Raw genomic sequence first — 17,928 nt, forward strand, 5'->3', positions numbered from 1 at the left:
CTGGGGCTCAGCTGTGAAACCCTGCAAGAAAATAGCAAGAATTACCCCAGGATGCTGCTTCCTGGCAAGGGAGTGACCAGGACTGGATGAAATTCTCTCTGTAGGAAGGCTGAGGGCCTTGGGAGCAGCCTGGGGGGGGATCTCATCAATGCTGATCAATACTTCAAGGATGGGTGGCAGCAGGTTGGGACCAGGCTTTGTTCAGTGGTGCCCAGGACAGGACAAGGGGGGATGGGCACAAACTGGAACATCAGAAATTCCAGCTGAAAATCAGGAGGAACTTCTTTATAATTTAAAGGTGACAGAGAGGTGGTGGAGTCTCCATCTCTAGAGAGATTCCCAAACCCACCTGGACGTGTTCCTGTGTGGCCTTCTCCATGTGACCCTGGCAGGGGGGTGGGACTCAATGATCTCCAGAGGTCCCTTCCAACCCCTTCCATCCTGTGACTCAGTGCTTTGAAGCCTGCTGATGGATGATGTAGAGAATGCAGAGCACATTCATTTGGCTTTGATTTTCTATGAGGGAGGGGAAAGATGAAACTCTGCTTGTGTGACCCTCTCTGGGAGATGCCCATCTGATAGCCACCTGTCCTCTGCACATCTGTGGAGTGCATCTCCTGACACTTCACACTCACCTTGCAGCTCATCACCTTTTGTCCTCCAGTCTGCTAGAGCTGATTCTTGTTTTTATATATATATATATTTTTTGTCTGGCTTTTTGTCTTTACCAAATTGTTGCTTTTTCTCTGGGAGAAGCAATTGTCCACCTTCAAATTGATACTGCTGCAGGCTGGCTGATTGCTTTGTGTTCCACTGGACTAGGAAAATCCTGCTGTCGAGCTGAAGGGACTGAAATCCTTGTTTAGAAAAGAAAATAATAACTTTTTACTGCTTTGCTAGCAAAGCTGTTGGTCTGCACTTGGCAGGTGACCCTGCCAAGGATTTAGAAAAGAGAAATTGGATTTGATTCTCTCTTTTTCTGGTTTTAAGATGGCCAAAGCTGGCATGAAAAATGGTGGGTTTCTGAGAGGGGCTTTGTCTGGCCTAAACAGCAAAAAAGGAGCAAACTTAATCTTGTTTTTCTTTATGGGTCAACTTTGCAGCTCTCACAGGTATTAGCTTGCTCCTGGCAATTATCTGCCTTCTTTCTGCCCCTTCCTGTAAAGGGCAAGAGGGGCCTTGCCCACTCACTCTGCTCTTTTGCCATCTTCTCTCCCTGGCTCAGCCTGGCTGCTCCTTCCTGATGTGCTTTTGAGAGGATGCTGCTTAGAGATTAGTGATGCTGTACTGGGAACACTGGTGGCACTGGGAGCAGCCCACATACAGATCATATAGTCACAGGATGTTGAGGGTTGGAAGGGACCTCTGAGGATGGAGTCCAACCCCATTCCCAGAGCAGGATGCACAGGAATGCATCCAGATGGGGCTGGAAAGTCTCCAGAGAAGGAAACTTCACAACCTCTCTGGGCAGCCTGCTCCAGGGCTTCAGCACCCTCACACCAAAGAAGTTTCTCCTCATAGATTGACATATTGGTTTGGGGTTGGAAGGGTCCTTGAAGACCATCTAGTCCCAACCCCCTGCCATGGGCAGGGACACCTTCCACCAGCCCAGGTTGCTCAGGGCCTCATCCAGCCTGGCCTTGAACACCTCCAGGGTGGGGGCATCCACAACCTCCCTGGGCAGCCTCTTCCAGTGTCTCACCACCCTAACTGGCAAGAATTTCTTCCTGTTCTCCAGTCTCAATCTGCCCTCCTCAAGCTTAAAACATCTTAAGGATTACAAAAGCTCAAAGCCAGGAGGAGGCCACCTTGCTTTGGAGACCCTGCAAGCTTTGAGATTTTGGTTCATAGCACCTGGCGGGGGGTTTATTCCACATCATGTCTAGGGACATTTTATCATCCTTCTCTTTCCTGTTCCAAGCAATTACCATTAATTTTCTCTTCAAGCAGCAGCCTGTGGCAATAAATTTTGGGGGACTCCTGCCTGCCCTTTCTGAAGGCCTCCATAATGGCTTCCGCCGCTCGCTGCTGCCTTCATTAGCAGGAATTAAAGGAGTGCTGGTGGCCATTAGCAGAGCAGTTAACAACCTCTCCCAGGGAAGGTGCAGCAGCTTGGAATAAATGAACAAGAGCACAAACAAATCAAATCACTACAGAGATGTGCTCGCCTCATTTGTTCCTCCCAACCTGACTTCGTTACACCAACGTCGCACGCCGAAAGCTGTCCAGGCGGGGATCCCTGGCACAAGAGGATCGCAGAGTGGTCTGGGTTGGAAGGGACCTCCAAAGGTCATCCACTCCAAGCCCTCCTGCAGTCAGCAGGAGGACATCCTCAGCTAGAGCAGAAAAGTGTCTCAGGGTGTTTAGCCTCTGATTCCTTGCACACCAAATGTCAGCTGAGTGAATCCTGGTCCAAGCAGAAGCTAAAGCCCCATGGAGGAGGAGGAGGAGGAAGAGGTCATTTGCTTACTGCCCACAGAATCCAGCCCTAGTCCCACAGACTGCAGAGTGGCTGCCAGCAGCTCAGCTCAGCTTTTAGTCCTGGCCCAGCTCCCCCCTTGCAGGGTAAGGCTGGAGATGAAGAAGTTCTTCAGTAGGAGGGTGGTGAGAGTCTGGCACAGGCTGCCCAGGGAGGCTGTGGCTGCCTCCTGCCTGGGGGTGTTCAAGGCCAGGTTGGATGAGGCCTTGAGCAGCTGAGTCTGGTTGAGAGGTGTCCCTGCCCATGGTGGGAGGTTGGAGCAGATGAGCTCTGAGGTCCCTTCCAACCTAAACCATTCTAGGATTCCTCCACCAGTCTACTCCTGTGGCAGCTGTGCTAGCTGAGCTCACCAGCTAAAAGCCAGCACTGCACTTACAGTGCCAGCACCTCCTTGTCTCAGTAGCTTTCAGCCCTCCAAGATTTCACCCTGCCCTGCCACGTTGTTTTCCCACCCTTCAAAACCTGACTGAACTCTACTTAAAACACAGAGCAACTCTCCTGCTACAGGGCAGGCTCTGCATTTGTTGTTTAGCTTCTTCTGGCTTGCCTCTCGCAGCAGAAAGGTTGACAACCTGAATTTCTTTTCCCTGGTACCTGGGTTGCAGCCAGGGACTCAGGTGCCACTCAGGTACTGTGGGTGACAGAGTTTTGTTGAGATTGTTGGTTTGTTGGCGTTGTTTTTTTTTTTCTGGGGGGGGGGGTGTCATGCTGTAGTCATTTCTGATCTCATTTGAGAAGCAAACCCAAATTGAGAATAGTGACACAGTAATTGCTGTTACTGAACTGAAAATACAGTTTAAGACTTTTTACCTGGATCACTACATTTGATTGATATTTTAATTTGGGTTTTTTGGCAAGTGAAAGCTAAGGAGAGCTGGTTTGCAGTTGGAAATACTTGCAGTGGAGAATTCATTATATTTAATTTTACCACCCCCCACCCCCCCCAACTTCCTAGCACCTATGCAAATTTCCTGGGTTAAATTCTTCATTCTATTTTATGCATCAGCAGTGTCTGAATGGAGGGGAATCTGCACAAATCACTTCAATATGTGAAATGCTGCTAATATGCTCAGAATATTTTTCTTCTGGTCTCTGTGCCAGACAAGAGCTCAGATAATGGCTTTCAGACACTGTAAGGAACACTGGGGAGAGGTGCAACAGGCAGCTGGGGTAATGTACACAGCTAAGGATGAACCTGCTTCTTTGTGAAGCTTTTTGAGTGGCCTCAGCACCTTTCAGCTAAGGGAAGAAGTAACTGGGAGAGGAGAAGATTAGAACAGGCTGCTCAAGCAGGTAGTGGAGTCCCCATCCCTGGAGGGGTTCAAGAACTGTATGGCCATGGCACTTGGGGACATGGTTTAATAGGCATGGTGGTGCTGGGTAGATGGTTGGACTGGGTGGCCCAAGAAGGCTTTTCCAGCTGAAACAGTGCTGTGATTCTAACCATAACAGGAGCTGACAGCAGGCATCAAGGAAAAGCTGTTTTTTCTTCCTGTTTTACTTGGTTTTGGTGGGCAAGTTTTCACTTCTGCTGTGTGCAGGAGCCAGATGTGGGAGGAAGAGTGTAGGTGGCAGAAGGGAAAGCAGGAACCAAGGTCCTTGTCACAGTTTATCTGTGCTACACTACACTGCAGAATAAGAGGAGCTCTGTCATCCACCCAGGCTGGCTCCTGGCCACCCCCGCAGCAGGAACCTAAGCACATTTCCACAGCCTCCTTCATCTGCTTTTACTTCTGCACCTCATCAAACACCCCCAGGCCAGCCCCTGGCAAGGCCAGCTCCTCAAACCAGCCCTTTCAGAAAAGGTTCCAGGCTCCTGCATTAAAGCAACTCTCTCTGCACAGCAGCAAGGCCAGGATACTCACAGGGATGCCTCCAAAGCAGGAGTCAGGACAGGGGATTTGTGCTCAGGAGGAGCTGAAGTTGCTGCACAGTGCAAGGAGATGAATACAGGCAGCTGCCAGCACCAAGGTCCCTGCCTCTGGTGGGGCTCTGTGTGGGTCTGTATCAAGAGCAGTGTCCACCAGGAGCAGGGTAGTAATGGTGCCCCTGTACTCAGCCCTGGTGAGGCCACAGCTTGAACCAGTACTGGGTTCAGTTTTGGGTGCCACAGTATAGGAAGGACATTGAGGTCCTGGAGCATGTCCAGAGGATAGCAACAAGGCTGGGGAAGGGTTTGGAGGGCATCATACAAGGAGCAGCTGAGGGAGCTGGGGGTGTTTAGCCTGGAGAAGAAAAGGCTGAAGGGAGACCTCTTTGCTCTCTACAGGAAACATGTAGATGGGGGGTACAGTTTAGTGGTCATGGCAGTTGGATTATGGTTGGACTCAATGATCTTAAAGGGCTTTTCCAACCTTAATGATTCCTGATTCTCATCCATCAGCACCCCCAAGTCGTTTTCTGCAGGGTTGCTCTCCATCTCATCACCCCTGGCCTGTATGGATATCTAGGATTGCCCTGACCTAGGTGCAGGACCTTGCCCTTGGCCCTATTAAACCTCATGAGATTCTCCTCAGCCCAGCTCTGCAGCATGTCCAGATCCCTCTGGATGCCATCCCATCCTTCAGCCCCAATAAACCACACCACTCAGCTTGGTATCCCCTGCAAATTTGCTGAGGGTGCCCTCAACCTTGCTGTCTGTATCACTGATGAAGACATGGAGCCCACATGGAACCAGCACCTCTACAGCAGCTGACTATGGACACAGCCACAGCACACCCAAACCAGGAGAGAGAACCCAAAGCCAAGAGTGATTGTGTAAGGCTGTAGTAAGGAGGTCTCTGAGGTGCAGCAGAGCACCTTCACTTGCGTGGAGTTAGTTTTACTTCTAAAAATTACACAAGTGGTGCATTTTTAAAATTCAGCTGCCAGCAATTCCACTTTGAGCATCACAGAAAGTACTGCTTTAATAATTGAAACCTCAAATGCCTGCCTGATTGGCTCCAGCCCTCAGTCCCCCTCCCCAAAGGCCCTGAGTTGCCTTAGGGGAGCATTTCACAAGCAGAGAATCAACTCTGAGATACAACTTCAGCAGATGAAAGCCTCCCAGCCACAGAAGAGCTCCTGTCCTTCCAACTCTGGAATGTAAAACCAGTGACATCCACAGAGCTTTTCCAACTCCTTTAAAGGTAAAATGGCCAAAACGTGGCAGCACCACAGGTACCACCAGGCAGAGCTGCCTCAGCTGCAGCTCACCAGCAATCTCCCCTTTCAGCCACAACATCCACCCATTATCAGCCAGCACTGCACCATCACTGCCCTGACTCAGCCTGAGCAGGGGGATGAGGCACCCCCAGCACCGGGTGATTCAGGACTATCTGGTGGCCATGCAACGTGTCTCATACCAGGGGCTGCAGATCATCAGGTTCTGAGGTCCAGCTGAAGCCCACCACTTCCTAATTTGGGAACACTGCAGACCAGGGAGGAGGCTGAGCTGAAAGGAATCTGCACTGGGGGTGTCTGCAGCCTTCACCTTGGGGTTCCTCTGTAGCTGTGCAGGACTGAGTGCTGGGGACGTGGCCAACACACTGAAACCTTCACTTTGCTGGGCAGAAGTCAACCCAAGGTATCCAATGAGAAGAACAACACCTCCCTGGCTTTGTGCTGCTGGTTCCATGGGGAAGGCAAATATGTCATGGTAACATTTCTTGGCTCTCTGAACCCTCACCTGATGCTAACCACAGCCCTGTTCACTGCTTTCATCTCAGGTGGGCTGGCAGCACACCCAGCCCACCTGAAACACACCAGCACCTCTGGCAGCCACCTCTGATCACACTGAAGCTTCCCCAGCAGGATTTTTTCTTTCTCCCCCCTCCCCCTCAATGATGTGGAATGTGAAGGGTTGAGCACCACACACACTGCCTTCTGTGATCACCTAATTCCTGCTTCATACCTGGGCTGGGAGAGCACCCTGACACCCAAACCCCAGCCTGGGAGGCTCTGCTTAGACATAAGAGACAGCCCAAAGCCAGATGGAGATCAGCAGTCTCAAATGATGGGAACAGCTTTGTCTGCCCTCCAAGTTAATTTCCAGTAAAGGACATTTATTTTGTATTAAATATCTGCAACATCTGGGGGGAGGGAAGGAAAATAAATAAATAAATAAATGTATATAGCAAACACATTTAGTGCAATCCATCAACAGCCTTAAAAGAAGGTTTGATTGCAAAGAACTCAAAATGCATCTCCTCAGCCATCAAGTCAGATATATTTAAAGAAGAAATAACAGCCTGGCATTAATTCAGCGTTTTTCACTCAAGCTTCCCCGAGTTATTTGCAAACATGAGGTGCAGGCAGACAACAAAAGCTCTAATAGCTGTTCCAGTAATTCTGGCTCAACCAGAATGTTCCTTTGAAATGAACATTAGGTGTTGTCAGATTTACAGAGGATATGAAGGGAGCTTAGACCTAATAAAAAATAATAAAAACCCATTCAAGCATTCGTAGTTAAGCTTAAACTGTTTTGCTAGATGCACTAAATCATCCTCATTACTGCAAAACTCTCCCACCCCAAAGAGATTTGACTCAAAGAGAGACTTGCTGGATCATAGCTCAGCTTTTGGTGGTGTTGTGAGGACTTGATGAAGGTTTAACTCCCCAATTAGCTCTCTGATAGCAGCTCTGACAGTCAGACAACACCAACTGTGTCAGTAACTCCAACAGGCTGAACCACAGAGTGGTAGGGGTTGGAAGGGTCCTCCAGAGAATGAGTCTAACCCCCTCTGCAAAGCAGGATCACCCAGGGCAGGTCACACACGAACCCATCCAGGTAGGTTTGGAAAGCCTCCAGAGGAGACCACAACCTCTCTGGGCAGCCTGCTCCAGGGCTCCAGCAGCCTCACACTAGAGAAGTTTCTCCTCGTGGTGAGGTGGAACCTCTTGGGTTCCACTTTGTATCTGTTGTCCCTTGTCCTATCACAAAACTCCACTGAAAAGAGACTGGCACCTCTGCTTGACACCCACCCTTCAGGTATTTATTGACATTAATATTGGGCACAGTTCTTCCCTGAGCATCCTCACCAGGAAGACCTCAATATGTTTAGAAAGGCTGGGTGGGGATTTAGAGAACTGATGTGTTAGGGTTAAGGTCCCTTCCAACCCAACCCACTCGGAATTTATCAACTTCTAAACTGAGAGGACCACACAGTTTAGGATTTTTTAAAGTATTAAAATCACAGAATGGCTCAGGTTGGAAGAGACCTCAGGGATCATCCACTCCAACCTCCCACCATGGGCAGGGACACCTCTCAACTGGACTCAGCTGCTCAGGGCTCATCCAACCTGGCCTTGAACACCCCCAGGCAGGAGGCAGCCACAGCCTCCCTGGGCAGCCTGTGCCAGAGTCTCACCACCCTCACACTGAAGAACTTCTTCCTCAGCTCCAGTCTAACCCTGCTCTGCTTCAGCTTCAAACCATTCCCCCTTGGCCTGCCTCTAGACACCCTCAGGAAAATTCCCTCTGCAGCCTTCCTGCAGGATCCCTTCAGGTCCTGGCAGGCAGCTCTAAGGTCCCCCTGGAGCCTTCACTTCTCCAGGCTGCACACTCCCAGCTCCCTCAGCCTGTGCTCATGGCAAAGCTGTTCCAGCCCTTGGATCATCTTTGTGGCATCCTCTGGACTCTCTCTCTGTGTCCTTTTGGTGATGGGGACACCAGAACTGGACTTTAAGTATTCAGTGTGGCATAACAAAAGAGGTAGAGGAAGAAGCTCAAATGCAAAAGGCAGCACTAAGTGAAAAGGAACACAGCCCTGAGAACTATTTCTGATGTTTTAGAACATTAAGAATGGGTTGAAATGGAGCCTGGAGGGGAGGGAGCAAGATTTTCCCATTAGCAGCAAAAGCAAACCTCACCTACCAACCTCCTGCTGCAATCAGCAAGCCAGCTCAGAGAGATTACAGCCTCCAAAAGCAACCAAGACGACTTGAAAGCCTTTATTCCCGAAATCCACAGCTGTCACTTCTGACCCTGGTCCTTGCCATTAGCTCCTGCTCGTTCCCAAGCCACTCCTGCTGCAGGGGGGGGGCTCCAGAGTAGCTCCTTACAGAGATCCAGAGCAGACACCTGGTGGCCGCTGCAGCAAACGACACTTGGAGCTCCTCCAGCTTTGGTATCAAGAGATCAGCAAAATGCACTGCAGAGAGGCAAGTGTAGAGCTCATAGCCCAGGGATAACACCCTGGGGTCCTGCCTGAAACTGAGCAAACTCAGAGCTCTGGAACAAGCCCCTCAGAGACACTTTAAACGAGACAGCACCGAAAAAGTGGCCTCTGAAAGGGGGCAGCTTGAGCACCAATGGAACTGCAAACGTTCCACAGACTATACTGGGTTGGAAGGGACCCTCAAAGGGCATCTTGCCCAAACCTCTGCAGGCAGCAGGGACAGCTCCAACCAGAGCAGGCTGCCCAGGGACACAGAGTCTGATCTTGAATGCCTGCAGGGATGGAGCCTCAGCCCCATCCCTGGGCAGCCTGTGCCAGTGTCACCACCCTCACTGTGCAGAGCGTCCTCCTGATGTCCAACCTAAACCTGCTTGCTCCAGTTTCAAACCATTGCTCCTCATCCTGTCCTCACAGGCCTATCTGAACAGTCCCTCCCCAGCCTTCCTGCAGGTCCCCTTCAGATACTGAAATGCAGCTCTGAGGTCTCCCTGGAGTCTTCTCCAGACTGAACAGTCCAAACTCAGCCTGACCCCATAGCAGAGGTTCTCCAGCCTCTGATCATCTTTCTGGCCTCCTCTGGACCAGCTCCAGCAGCTCCCTGGGTCTCTCTTGTGTTGGGGGCCCCAGAGCTGAAAGCCCAAACAACTTCTAATTTCAAGTACCCATGCCTTAGCCCCCTCCCAGCCACAGTCAGCCCCTGGCAAGACCCAGCAGCATCGTTCATTCTGGGAACACACCACAAGAAAGCAGGCCATGAAAAAGCCATCAGTTACACCAGGTATGGACTGGCAGCTAAGCAGCTCACTGGGCTCACTGCAACACCCTGCTGAGGTCAGTGGGAGGGCTGGGAAGTTCTGGATGTGGAGACTAAGTGAAATTTCCCCCTAGTCAGCATCAGTGCAATGGGAACCACAGGGAGTGTGCCCAGGTCCCTCTGCACTTCCAGCAGCAATGGGCAGGGAACAGCAAGTCAGCAAAGGGGGAATCCTGTCCCTCAGCAAGCTTTGCCACCCCAAACCCAGGCATTTAACAGAGTATCTCCTTCCCTATTGCCTTCATCACACATTCTTCTCAGCTTCCAAGCCCACCATTCCCTCTGTGATGCAAATATGGAGTGAAAACCAGAGCAGAGCAAGATTCAGCCTTTTAGTATTTCATGAGCTTTAAAGGAGAGACTTGGAGCAGACAGGATTTGCTGCTGATCAGACAGCACTTCAAAGGGTGAGCTTATGGAGAGGCAGTCTGGGCACAGCTCACACCCTGGAAAGGCACAGGAGAAGTCCTGAGTGGATGTGGTAGGAATAAAGTAGGAACTGAAGTCAGCCTTGAAGATAAATGCAGCAGAAGGCCTCAGAAAAGTGGCGCTAATGGCTAATAGGCTTCTGAAGGCAGGCAGCGTCTGGCAGTATTGATTCTTTAATACACACAATGAAACCAAAAGCCTTAATGATTAATAATCTGTTGTGAAATGCTATTCATTAGGTAAAAGCAGAGCGTGGAGATGACACAACATCAATCAGGCAGGCTCCTCACTCACAGGAGAGCCATGGGCACGCTGCTGCCCATGGAAATTAGCAGCCACCACTCCATGGCAGGGCAGGCTCAGGCTCTGCACAGCCTGCAGGGACAGCAAGGAACTAATCACACAATCATTAAGGTTAGAAAGGGCCTCCCAAGATCGAGTCCAACCTCCTACCCCACACCACCAACAGAATGGGTTGCCCAGGGAGGCTGTGGCTGCCTCCTGCTTGGCGGTGTTCAAGGCCAGGTTGGATAAGGCCTTGGGCAACCTGGGCTGGTGGAGAGGTGTCCCTGATCATGGCAGGGAGTTGGAGTAGATGAGCTCTGAGGTCCATTCCAACCTGAGCTGTTCTATGATCTTCAGTCAGCACAGAGCAGGGTAAGAAGAAGCAAAGTCAACAGAAGCAAATCAAGAAGAGTCACTCTGGCTTCTGCTGAAGCTGCTCTGCACATTCCTGCAGTAATGGACTTCTGAGACCCACATCAAAGCTTTTTACAAGGAGACTTTACAACTTCTCCCAAGAATGGCCCAGTAGGTCTGAAGGGGCAGTGGGGACACTGGAACTCTTCAGCCAGCCAGCAACAGACACGGCAGACAGAAGGCAGTCCCCTCCCCCTGCCAGGAAACAGGGAAGCAAAGTCCATCTGCAGCAGGACAGTGGGATTCTCAACACCTCCTCCAGTCTGGCTGGACACAACCAGAACATTTTGTACCACAGGAAGAGGTGACACCTGACAACACACCCAGTGCCCACCCCCACACAGCACCACAGCTATAGGGGTGGCTGGAGCACACTGATGGAGCTGCAGCCATGCTCTGGGAAATCTGGGGGTGCTAAAACAGTCCCAAGGCAGCACACTGAACTTTCACTGAACACACCACTGTCAACAGCTGCCTGACAAGAGTGAGACATCCTTAAGATGTTTTAAGCTCGAGGAAGGCAGATTGAGACTGGAGAACAGGAAGAAATTTTTTCCAGTGAGGGTGGGGAGACACTGGAACAGGTTGCCCAGGGAGGTTGTGGATGTCCCCTCCCTGGAGGTGTTCAAGGCCAGGATGGATGAGGCCCTGAGCAACCTGGGCTGGTGGGAGGTGTCCCTGCCCATGGCAGAGGTTGGAGCTGGATGATCTTTAGGGTCCCTTCCAATCCAACCCATTCTGTGGTTCTCTGACCACTGCAGTCGTGCATTCAGGCTGCCTGGCACCAGCCAACACCACTCCTTACCACCTTGCCAAGACACTGGTTGCACTCATATCCACATGAGCAAACTCAACACAACCGCCCAGTGACAAAACTCATTCATTTTTTTTCCTGTTTGCTTTATCAGAGTTCCCAGAAGCTGGAAACACAACACAAGAGCATCCTCACCCTAAAATGACAATTAACAGGGCAAGAGTTTCCAAGGCCATTTTCAGCTTTCTGCACGCTCATGACTTCCCACGGGCCACAAAGGGCATCAGAGGGATGGGATGAAACTCAGGATTCCCAGCTCTCAGCAGTGGGACTCTGTCAGCTCCTCACTTTCAAACTTCAGATTGAAACTCTACAGTTTAAAGTACTGGGAGTTTGCTGGTCCATGAAGCAATGCTGGCTGAGAGGATCACTTATGAGCAGTGATCTCTGTTCTAATCCCCTGCAGCTTTCTCTGGTCTCCCTGTCCTGCTCTTCTCAGACAGCTTTCCTATTAAAACCCCTAAATAAAAATGCAGAGCCAGCACAACCTATTAATGAAAGTCTGGCATATGAGTAGCCACCACCTCTTCATCCTGAAGGAGATGAACTGCTTAAACACATCAAGTTATCAGAGATTAGTGCACAAAACAGAGCAGCTTGTGCCCAGGACAAGGATTAGCCTCTCCCGATCATCACCACCTTCCACCTCAGCACACTGAAAAGCAGTTTAGCAAGGCTTAGGTCTCTTGCCTAACAACTTCCAACCCTAGATGGAGTTATGTGGAGGAGCTTCTTAGCAAAACCTACTGGTATTTGGTAAGTGGAGCAGGCAAGAATATAGCAAGAGGCTTTGTGATGAAAAGGGCTACAGGAGGAGGCAATAAACACAAATCTGCATGTGGTGTGCAGCAGATGTCAGCATTAACCAGGCTAACAGCACGCATATTGAAGTTGGATACATAAGCAATGATCTCGAAAGCTGGGGATAAGCCTCTCCTAATAGAGATGGAAATTAAAAGTTTGGGAGCTGCCAAATCTCCAACCCAACAAGGAAGGAAGTTTCCTCAGTCCAGAGTGCAGACCTGAGCCGCTGAAGGAAATCGACTCCAATTAGACCGATGCTAACGACACCATCCCAGGGCTACAGCAGAATCAGGAGGGGCAAAGCCACTTCATTTCAGCTCTTAGGTTTTGCAGATGGTGAAGCAGAGATGGAGTAATAAAAAAGCCCTGAGGAACAAGGGAAAGGGATAAATACAGGGTTTGTAACCACCTGGGTTTATAGGAACAGCTCTCATATGGAGGGAATCTCATTTTAGTCACCCCCATGTATGGGCAGCTAATTACTGCACACTATGGATAAAGGAGATGGGTTGAGAAAGGACAACCACCACAAGACCCTCTGTTAATGCCTGATCACCACCTGCTCTGGACCACCCAGCTGATCAAAGCAGATTCCAAAGCCACAGGGTTATGGATACCATTTCACTCAGCACAAAAACACCAACAAAACTTCTTGGAATTAGGATTTTTCCTCCATGGGATGGAGACAATCAGTGTTGCACAGAAATAATCAGCACCAGTATCATACCAGCAGAGACTGTACTCTATCAATAAATGCTGCAAGGGGCTGGAAATAGATAGATCTTTAAGGTTCCTTTCAACCCAAGCCAGTCTATGAATCTGTAAGTCTCTTGTGCTCTCTCTGCTCTGCTGAGACCCCACCCCAAATATTGCCTCCAGTTCTGGTGTCCCCAGCAGGAAGAAGACAGAGCTGGTGAAGTAAGCCAGAGGGGGGCACAAAGATGATCCAAAGGCTGGACCAGCTCTGCTGTGAGGACAGGCTGAGAGAGCTGGGATTGTTCAGCTCTCCAATACCTTATGCTGTGGACCCACAGAACTGGATGCAGAATTGGAGGTGGGGTCTCACCAGAGCAAAGAGGCAGAATCCCCTCTCTTGCCCTGCTGGCTACACTCCTCTTGATCATTTCACAGAGCTCTATTTCAAGATATTTATTTACCATAATTCTGCATTGTTAAACCAAAAATCACAACAAATCCCCCCTCAACGTGGCCATGGAAGGATGGTTCCCATTCCCAGTCACAATTTACACAGCAAAGAGGATCTGTAAATCTCAACCCTTCAGCTCACCCCGAGACCCTGCTCAGGATTCCACCCCTCAGAACACTGCTGCTGAGCCAGCAGCATCACAGCAGTTAATGGAATTCAAAGCTCCACCACCTCACTCAGGAGCTATCCCAGCATCAATTCTTCACCTCAGCATCCCAGGTGTGCTGATTAGAATTGACTTCTTCTAAGCCTTCAGGTGCTGCTTCTGCTTGGAACTACTGTTCTCCTAAGGTGCTCCAGGGAACCTGCTCATCATTCAGCACAGCACCACCTACTCAAGGCAGCTGGAGAAGGCATGGGGCTTGCTGATCACTCCAGTGAAGTACTGCCCACACTGGGTTCAGAGCTGAGCCCTGCAGGGACAGAGCTTTCTGTTCCCAAGTTGGAGTTCTGAGATTAATTCTCTGGGAAGGCACAAGGTGTGAGCTCCAGAATGACTGACAGAGTCTTGCCCGTTGCAGCTTTTCTCTCAGCTGCATGTTCCCAGAAAGCAGCAACCACAGCCCCATTTGTCAGCCCAGAGCAGCACAGGGGGTGAGGCAAACGTGGCCTTTATGCTGCCTCTCAATTTAAAGCTTGCAAACAATGTAAGAGCTTGGAGTCATCTGTGTCAGGATGAAATCTCTAAGATCCCACCAAGGGCTCCTCTGCTGCCCAGGGTAACCACCCCAGCACGAACTCCAGCCTCTGAAACTCCCTTAGTGGAGAAAGCAGAAGTACAAAGACAGCCACCCAAAACTTGCCCATAGATTATTCCCCACCCCCTTACTGCACTCCTCCATTGTCAACTCAGGACCAAATTTAGAGCCTTTCTGCATTATTCTCACAGCCCATTTGACCACCAGCAGAGTCAATTCCTGGCCAGTTGTCTGCTTGCTTTTCAGAAGCCTCTGGATGCTTTGAGTGCCACTGAGAAGTGGAATTACTTCCTTGGAAGTTGTTTTGCCTTACCCTGTTAGCAGCTGGTAGCATGCATTAAACCCTTCAGCCAAGGCTCAACACCACTGAAGCAATTAAGATGCTCAGCGCTCTGAGAACCTGAATGAGCCTCAGCAGGTGGTGGTGCCACTGAAACAGGGTCATGAAACAGCTTTACTAAAACACAACCACACCAGGAGAGCCACACTGCCACCAACTCCACATTTGCGTGGTTTATCATCTTCCCCCACCCCCGAGTCTTCTCCAGGCTGAACACTCCCAGCTCTCTCAGCCTGTCCTCAGAGCAGAGCTGCTCCAGTCCTTGGATCATCTTTGTGGCCTCCTCTGGACTCCCTCCAGCAGCTCTGTGTCCTCCTTCTGCTGGGAACACCAGAACCGGAGGCAGTGTTGGAGGTGAGGTCTCAGCAGGGCAGAATCCCCTCTCTTGCCCTGTTGCCCACACTCCTCTGGATGCAGCCCAGGTCATGGTTGCCTTCTGGGCTGCTTGAGCACACTGCCAGCTCATGGTGAGCTTCTCATCAATCAATACACCCAAGCCTCAACACAGTCAGTACTGTTCTGCCCACTGAAGCATGTATTGCAAAGGCAAATCATCAGTTAAACAGGAGGAAAATTAGGAAGTTTCCCAAATGAGCCCTGTTCCCTCTATTTTCCCAGTGTCTCAGGATAGGAGCATCCCAAACTCAAACCAGAGCTGAACAACCAGCCTTCTGCTGCCTGTCTTTTAAAGCCCCATCTCCTACACTCAAGGGAAGAAACTTTTCCTGGTGTGGGGAAGCGAGGCTGATTCTTTGCAGTTCTCTTCACAGATGTCCTGCCCTTGATGTCCCCTTTTAAGTTTATTCTTTTCTAAGCCAAGACAGGGAGGTCCCTGTGGACAGATGGTCTATGGACATTAGAGATGCTATTTCTCTTTGCAGAAGTGCTAGGATCTTCTGACCCCAGGTCATGCTAGCAAGAAGTTGCCATCTGCCTGTTCCTGTTAGATGATCAAAAAGGAGCGTTTCTGGCTCTTCTGCTACAACCAAACACCAAAGGTAGTTAGGAGGCTGTACTGCTTGCACTTAATGTTCTCATTGTATCTCAGCTGACCTTGAAACCCTGTCCAAAGTAGAAACAGCAGCAACCCAACTAGGGGTGGAGGAGCGGCTGCAGCAGGACTGAAAGCAGGGATTGGAAAAATCCAGCAGCAAGTTTATCAGCAGAGGACCAAGTGAGCCCTTTACAGTCTCTGACCTTCCCTTTATCACCTTCAGTTTCCTCCGTGCACAAACATGGGGTGGAGGGGGGAATTAAAACAAATAACATTGGTGGAACTCAAAACACTACTTCGGCACAGCAGCAAGCACGCAGGATCTGGGCCTCTGCTGAGCACTACACAGGATTTCTAGGGCCCTTCTAGAAACACAGAGGGAGAGAAAGTTTGAAAGCCAGGCCCAGCTCCAATGAAACTGAATGAAAACTACTCTGTGTCCTCAGAGGCAGCAAACATTGCAGCTTTTAGTTACAGGGAAATCACTGATGCAGTTTTGTTCACAAATAAACTTCCTCAAGAGGACAAAACTGTGGAAGCAGCTTTGTCAGAATCCCATTCTGCAGCCACAGGCAGTGGGCAGCAGGATGTCTTCTCCAAGAAGATTAGAATTTTTACAAAGCATTCAGCAAAAGCAAGGATTGCTCCAGAAAGTTTCAGCAAAACAATGCAATACTGCATTCTTCAGTTTACAGCTTCTTGGGGCTTTATTTTCCAAAAAAAAACAACAACAACATTTGAAACAGCCACCAAACCTACCTCTGAGTGTCACTCAGCTGCTCCAAACCTACCACCTCTGAGTGTCACTCAGCTGCTCCAAACCTACCACCTCTGAGTGTCACTCAGCTGCTCCAAACCTACCACCTCTGAGTGCCACTCAGCTGCTCCAAACCTACCACCTCTGAGTGCCACTCAGCTGCTCCAAACCTACCACCACTGAGTGCCACTCAGCTGCTCCAAACCTACCACCTCTGAGTGCCACTCAGCTGCTCCAAACCTACCACCTCTGAGTGCCACTCAGCTGCTCCAAACCTACCACCTCTGAGTGCCACTCAGCTGCTCCAAACCTACCACCTCTGAGTGCCACTCAGCTGCTCCAAACCTACCACCTCTGAGTGCCACTCAGCTGCTCCAAACCTACCACCTCTGAGTGCCACTCAGCTGCTCCAAACCTACCACCTCTGAGTGCCACTCAGCTGCTCCAAACCTACCACCTCTGAGTGCCACTCAGCTGCTCCAAACCTACCACCTCTGAGTGCCACTCAGCTGCTCCAAACCCACCACCTCTGAGTGCCACTCAGCTGCTCCAAACCTACCACCTCTGAGTGCCACTCAGCTGCTCCAAACCCACCTCTGAGTCCTGCTCACCTTTTCATCTGCCTTATTCCCTAAGATTCCCAATCCCCTCTTAATTTGCAGAAAACCAGCAAGTGACAGGGTTGCTGTACCCTTAACTCGGCCACTTTTAGCCTCAAGCGCTTCCATCCAGCACAGCAGGAGATGAAGGTTTAACCAGCCAGGAGAAACCACTAACCAAAAGTGCTGTAAATGCACTCAGCCAATTAACAGGAAACTGGTTTATTCCAACCACTTTTCACAACAGCAGCATCCACAAACTTTCCAGATGAAGCCTGTTGGGTATTTTTCCACCGAGTATCAGAGTCCCTTTGGTAATGATGATTGAAGAACGCTTGTCCCTGACCACAGCATCACCATCAGGTGTGAAACAGACAACTCAGAAAGGGTGAAACACTTTCCCAGACTTTGAAGTTCACACATCTAAAGGTGAAATCAGAAACTTGTGCCACGTTAAAGTTACTTCCTCGTATTTTGCATCTAGTTTTACAATAACCTCTGCCCAAGCTTCAAGCAATTTGACCCAAGTTAACTATTTTCTTCTTCAACAATCACAGATTTGCACTAAGAAGCAAGAGGGGAAAAAAGACTTCCAGGAAGTAATACCCACGCCATGCCCTTGAATAAATCCACATTGCATCCAGCTCAGCAATCCACCATCCAACCACAGAAACACCAACAGAGACCTCTTACCATGTTCCACGAAGACATTGCAGTGTGGGCCTCCATGCCTCGATGACTCCTTCTTCCCTGCTCCCTTGATGAAGTGCAGGGCAGGCAGACTTGGCCTCCTTTGGTCCCCAAGAACTTTTCCAGGCTGCTGCCCCATAAAGTAACTCTGGGCAGCCTTTCCCAGGACGAGAAGTTTCAGATGAAGTCTGTGATCCCTGATGTTCCAGGCTGAGACGGAGCTTTGGAGGAGAACGTCCTTTAGGTGGGCACGTTGGCTGCACTCACTGCGAGATAAAGTCACTTGAGGTGAAGAATTAAGACAAGCACACAGATTCCTCCAACACTTCTGACGACGGCAACAAGGCTCCTTAGGTGACTTTAGGCAAAAAAAATCCAAACAAAGTAAAAGTTCCAACTGCTCAGTAACGACCAAGCGTTACCAAAGTCCCAGGTTGCCACACGTA

General features: G+C 50.0%; 1 protein-coding gene across 1 annotated transcript in view; it reads right to left on the reverse strand.

Annotated features, from left to right (window-relative positions):
* ABL1 (ABL proto-oncogene 1, non-receptor tyrosine kinase) overlaps nucleotides 1-17,621 on the reverse strand; it is a 79,572-nt gene extending 61,951 nt beyond the window's left edge. The window contains exon 1 of the mRNA XM_054393277.1: nucleotides 17,486-17,621. Within this exon, the coding sequence (XP_054249252.1) occupies nucleotides 17,486-17,621 (136 nt within the window). The remainder of the gene's footprint in view (nucleotides 1-17,485) is intronic.
* Nucleotides 17,622-17,928: the final 307 nt, after the last annotated feature.

The sequence above is a fragment of the Indicator indicator genome, chromosome 28 (assembly GCF_027791375.1).
Source record: "Indicator indicator isolate 239-I01 chromosome 28, UM_Iind_1.1, whole genome shotgun sequence".
NCBI classification, from domain to species: Eukaryota; Metazoa; Chordata; class Aves; order Piciformes; family Indicatoridae; genus Indicator; species Indicator indicator.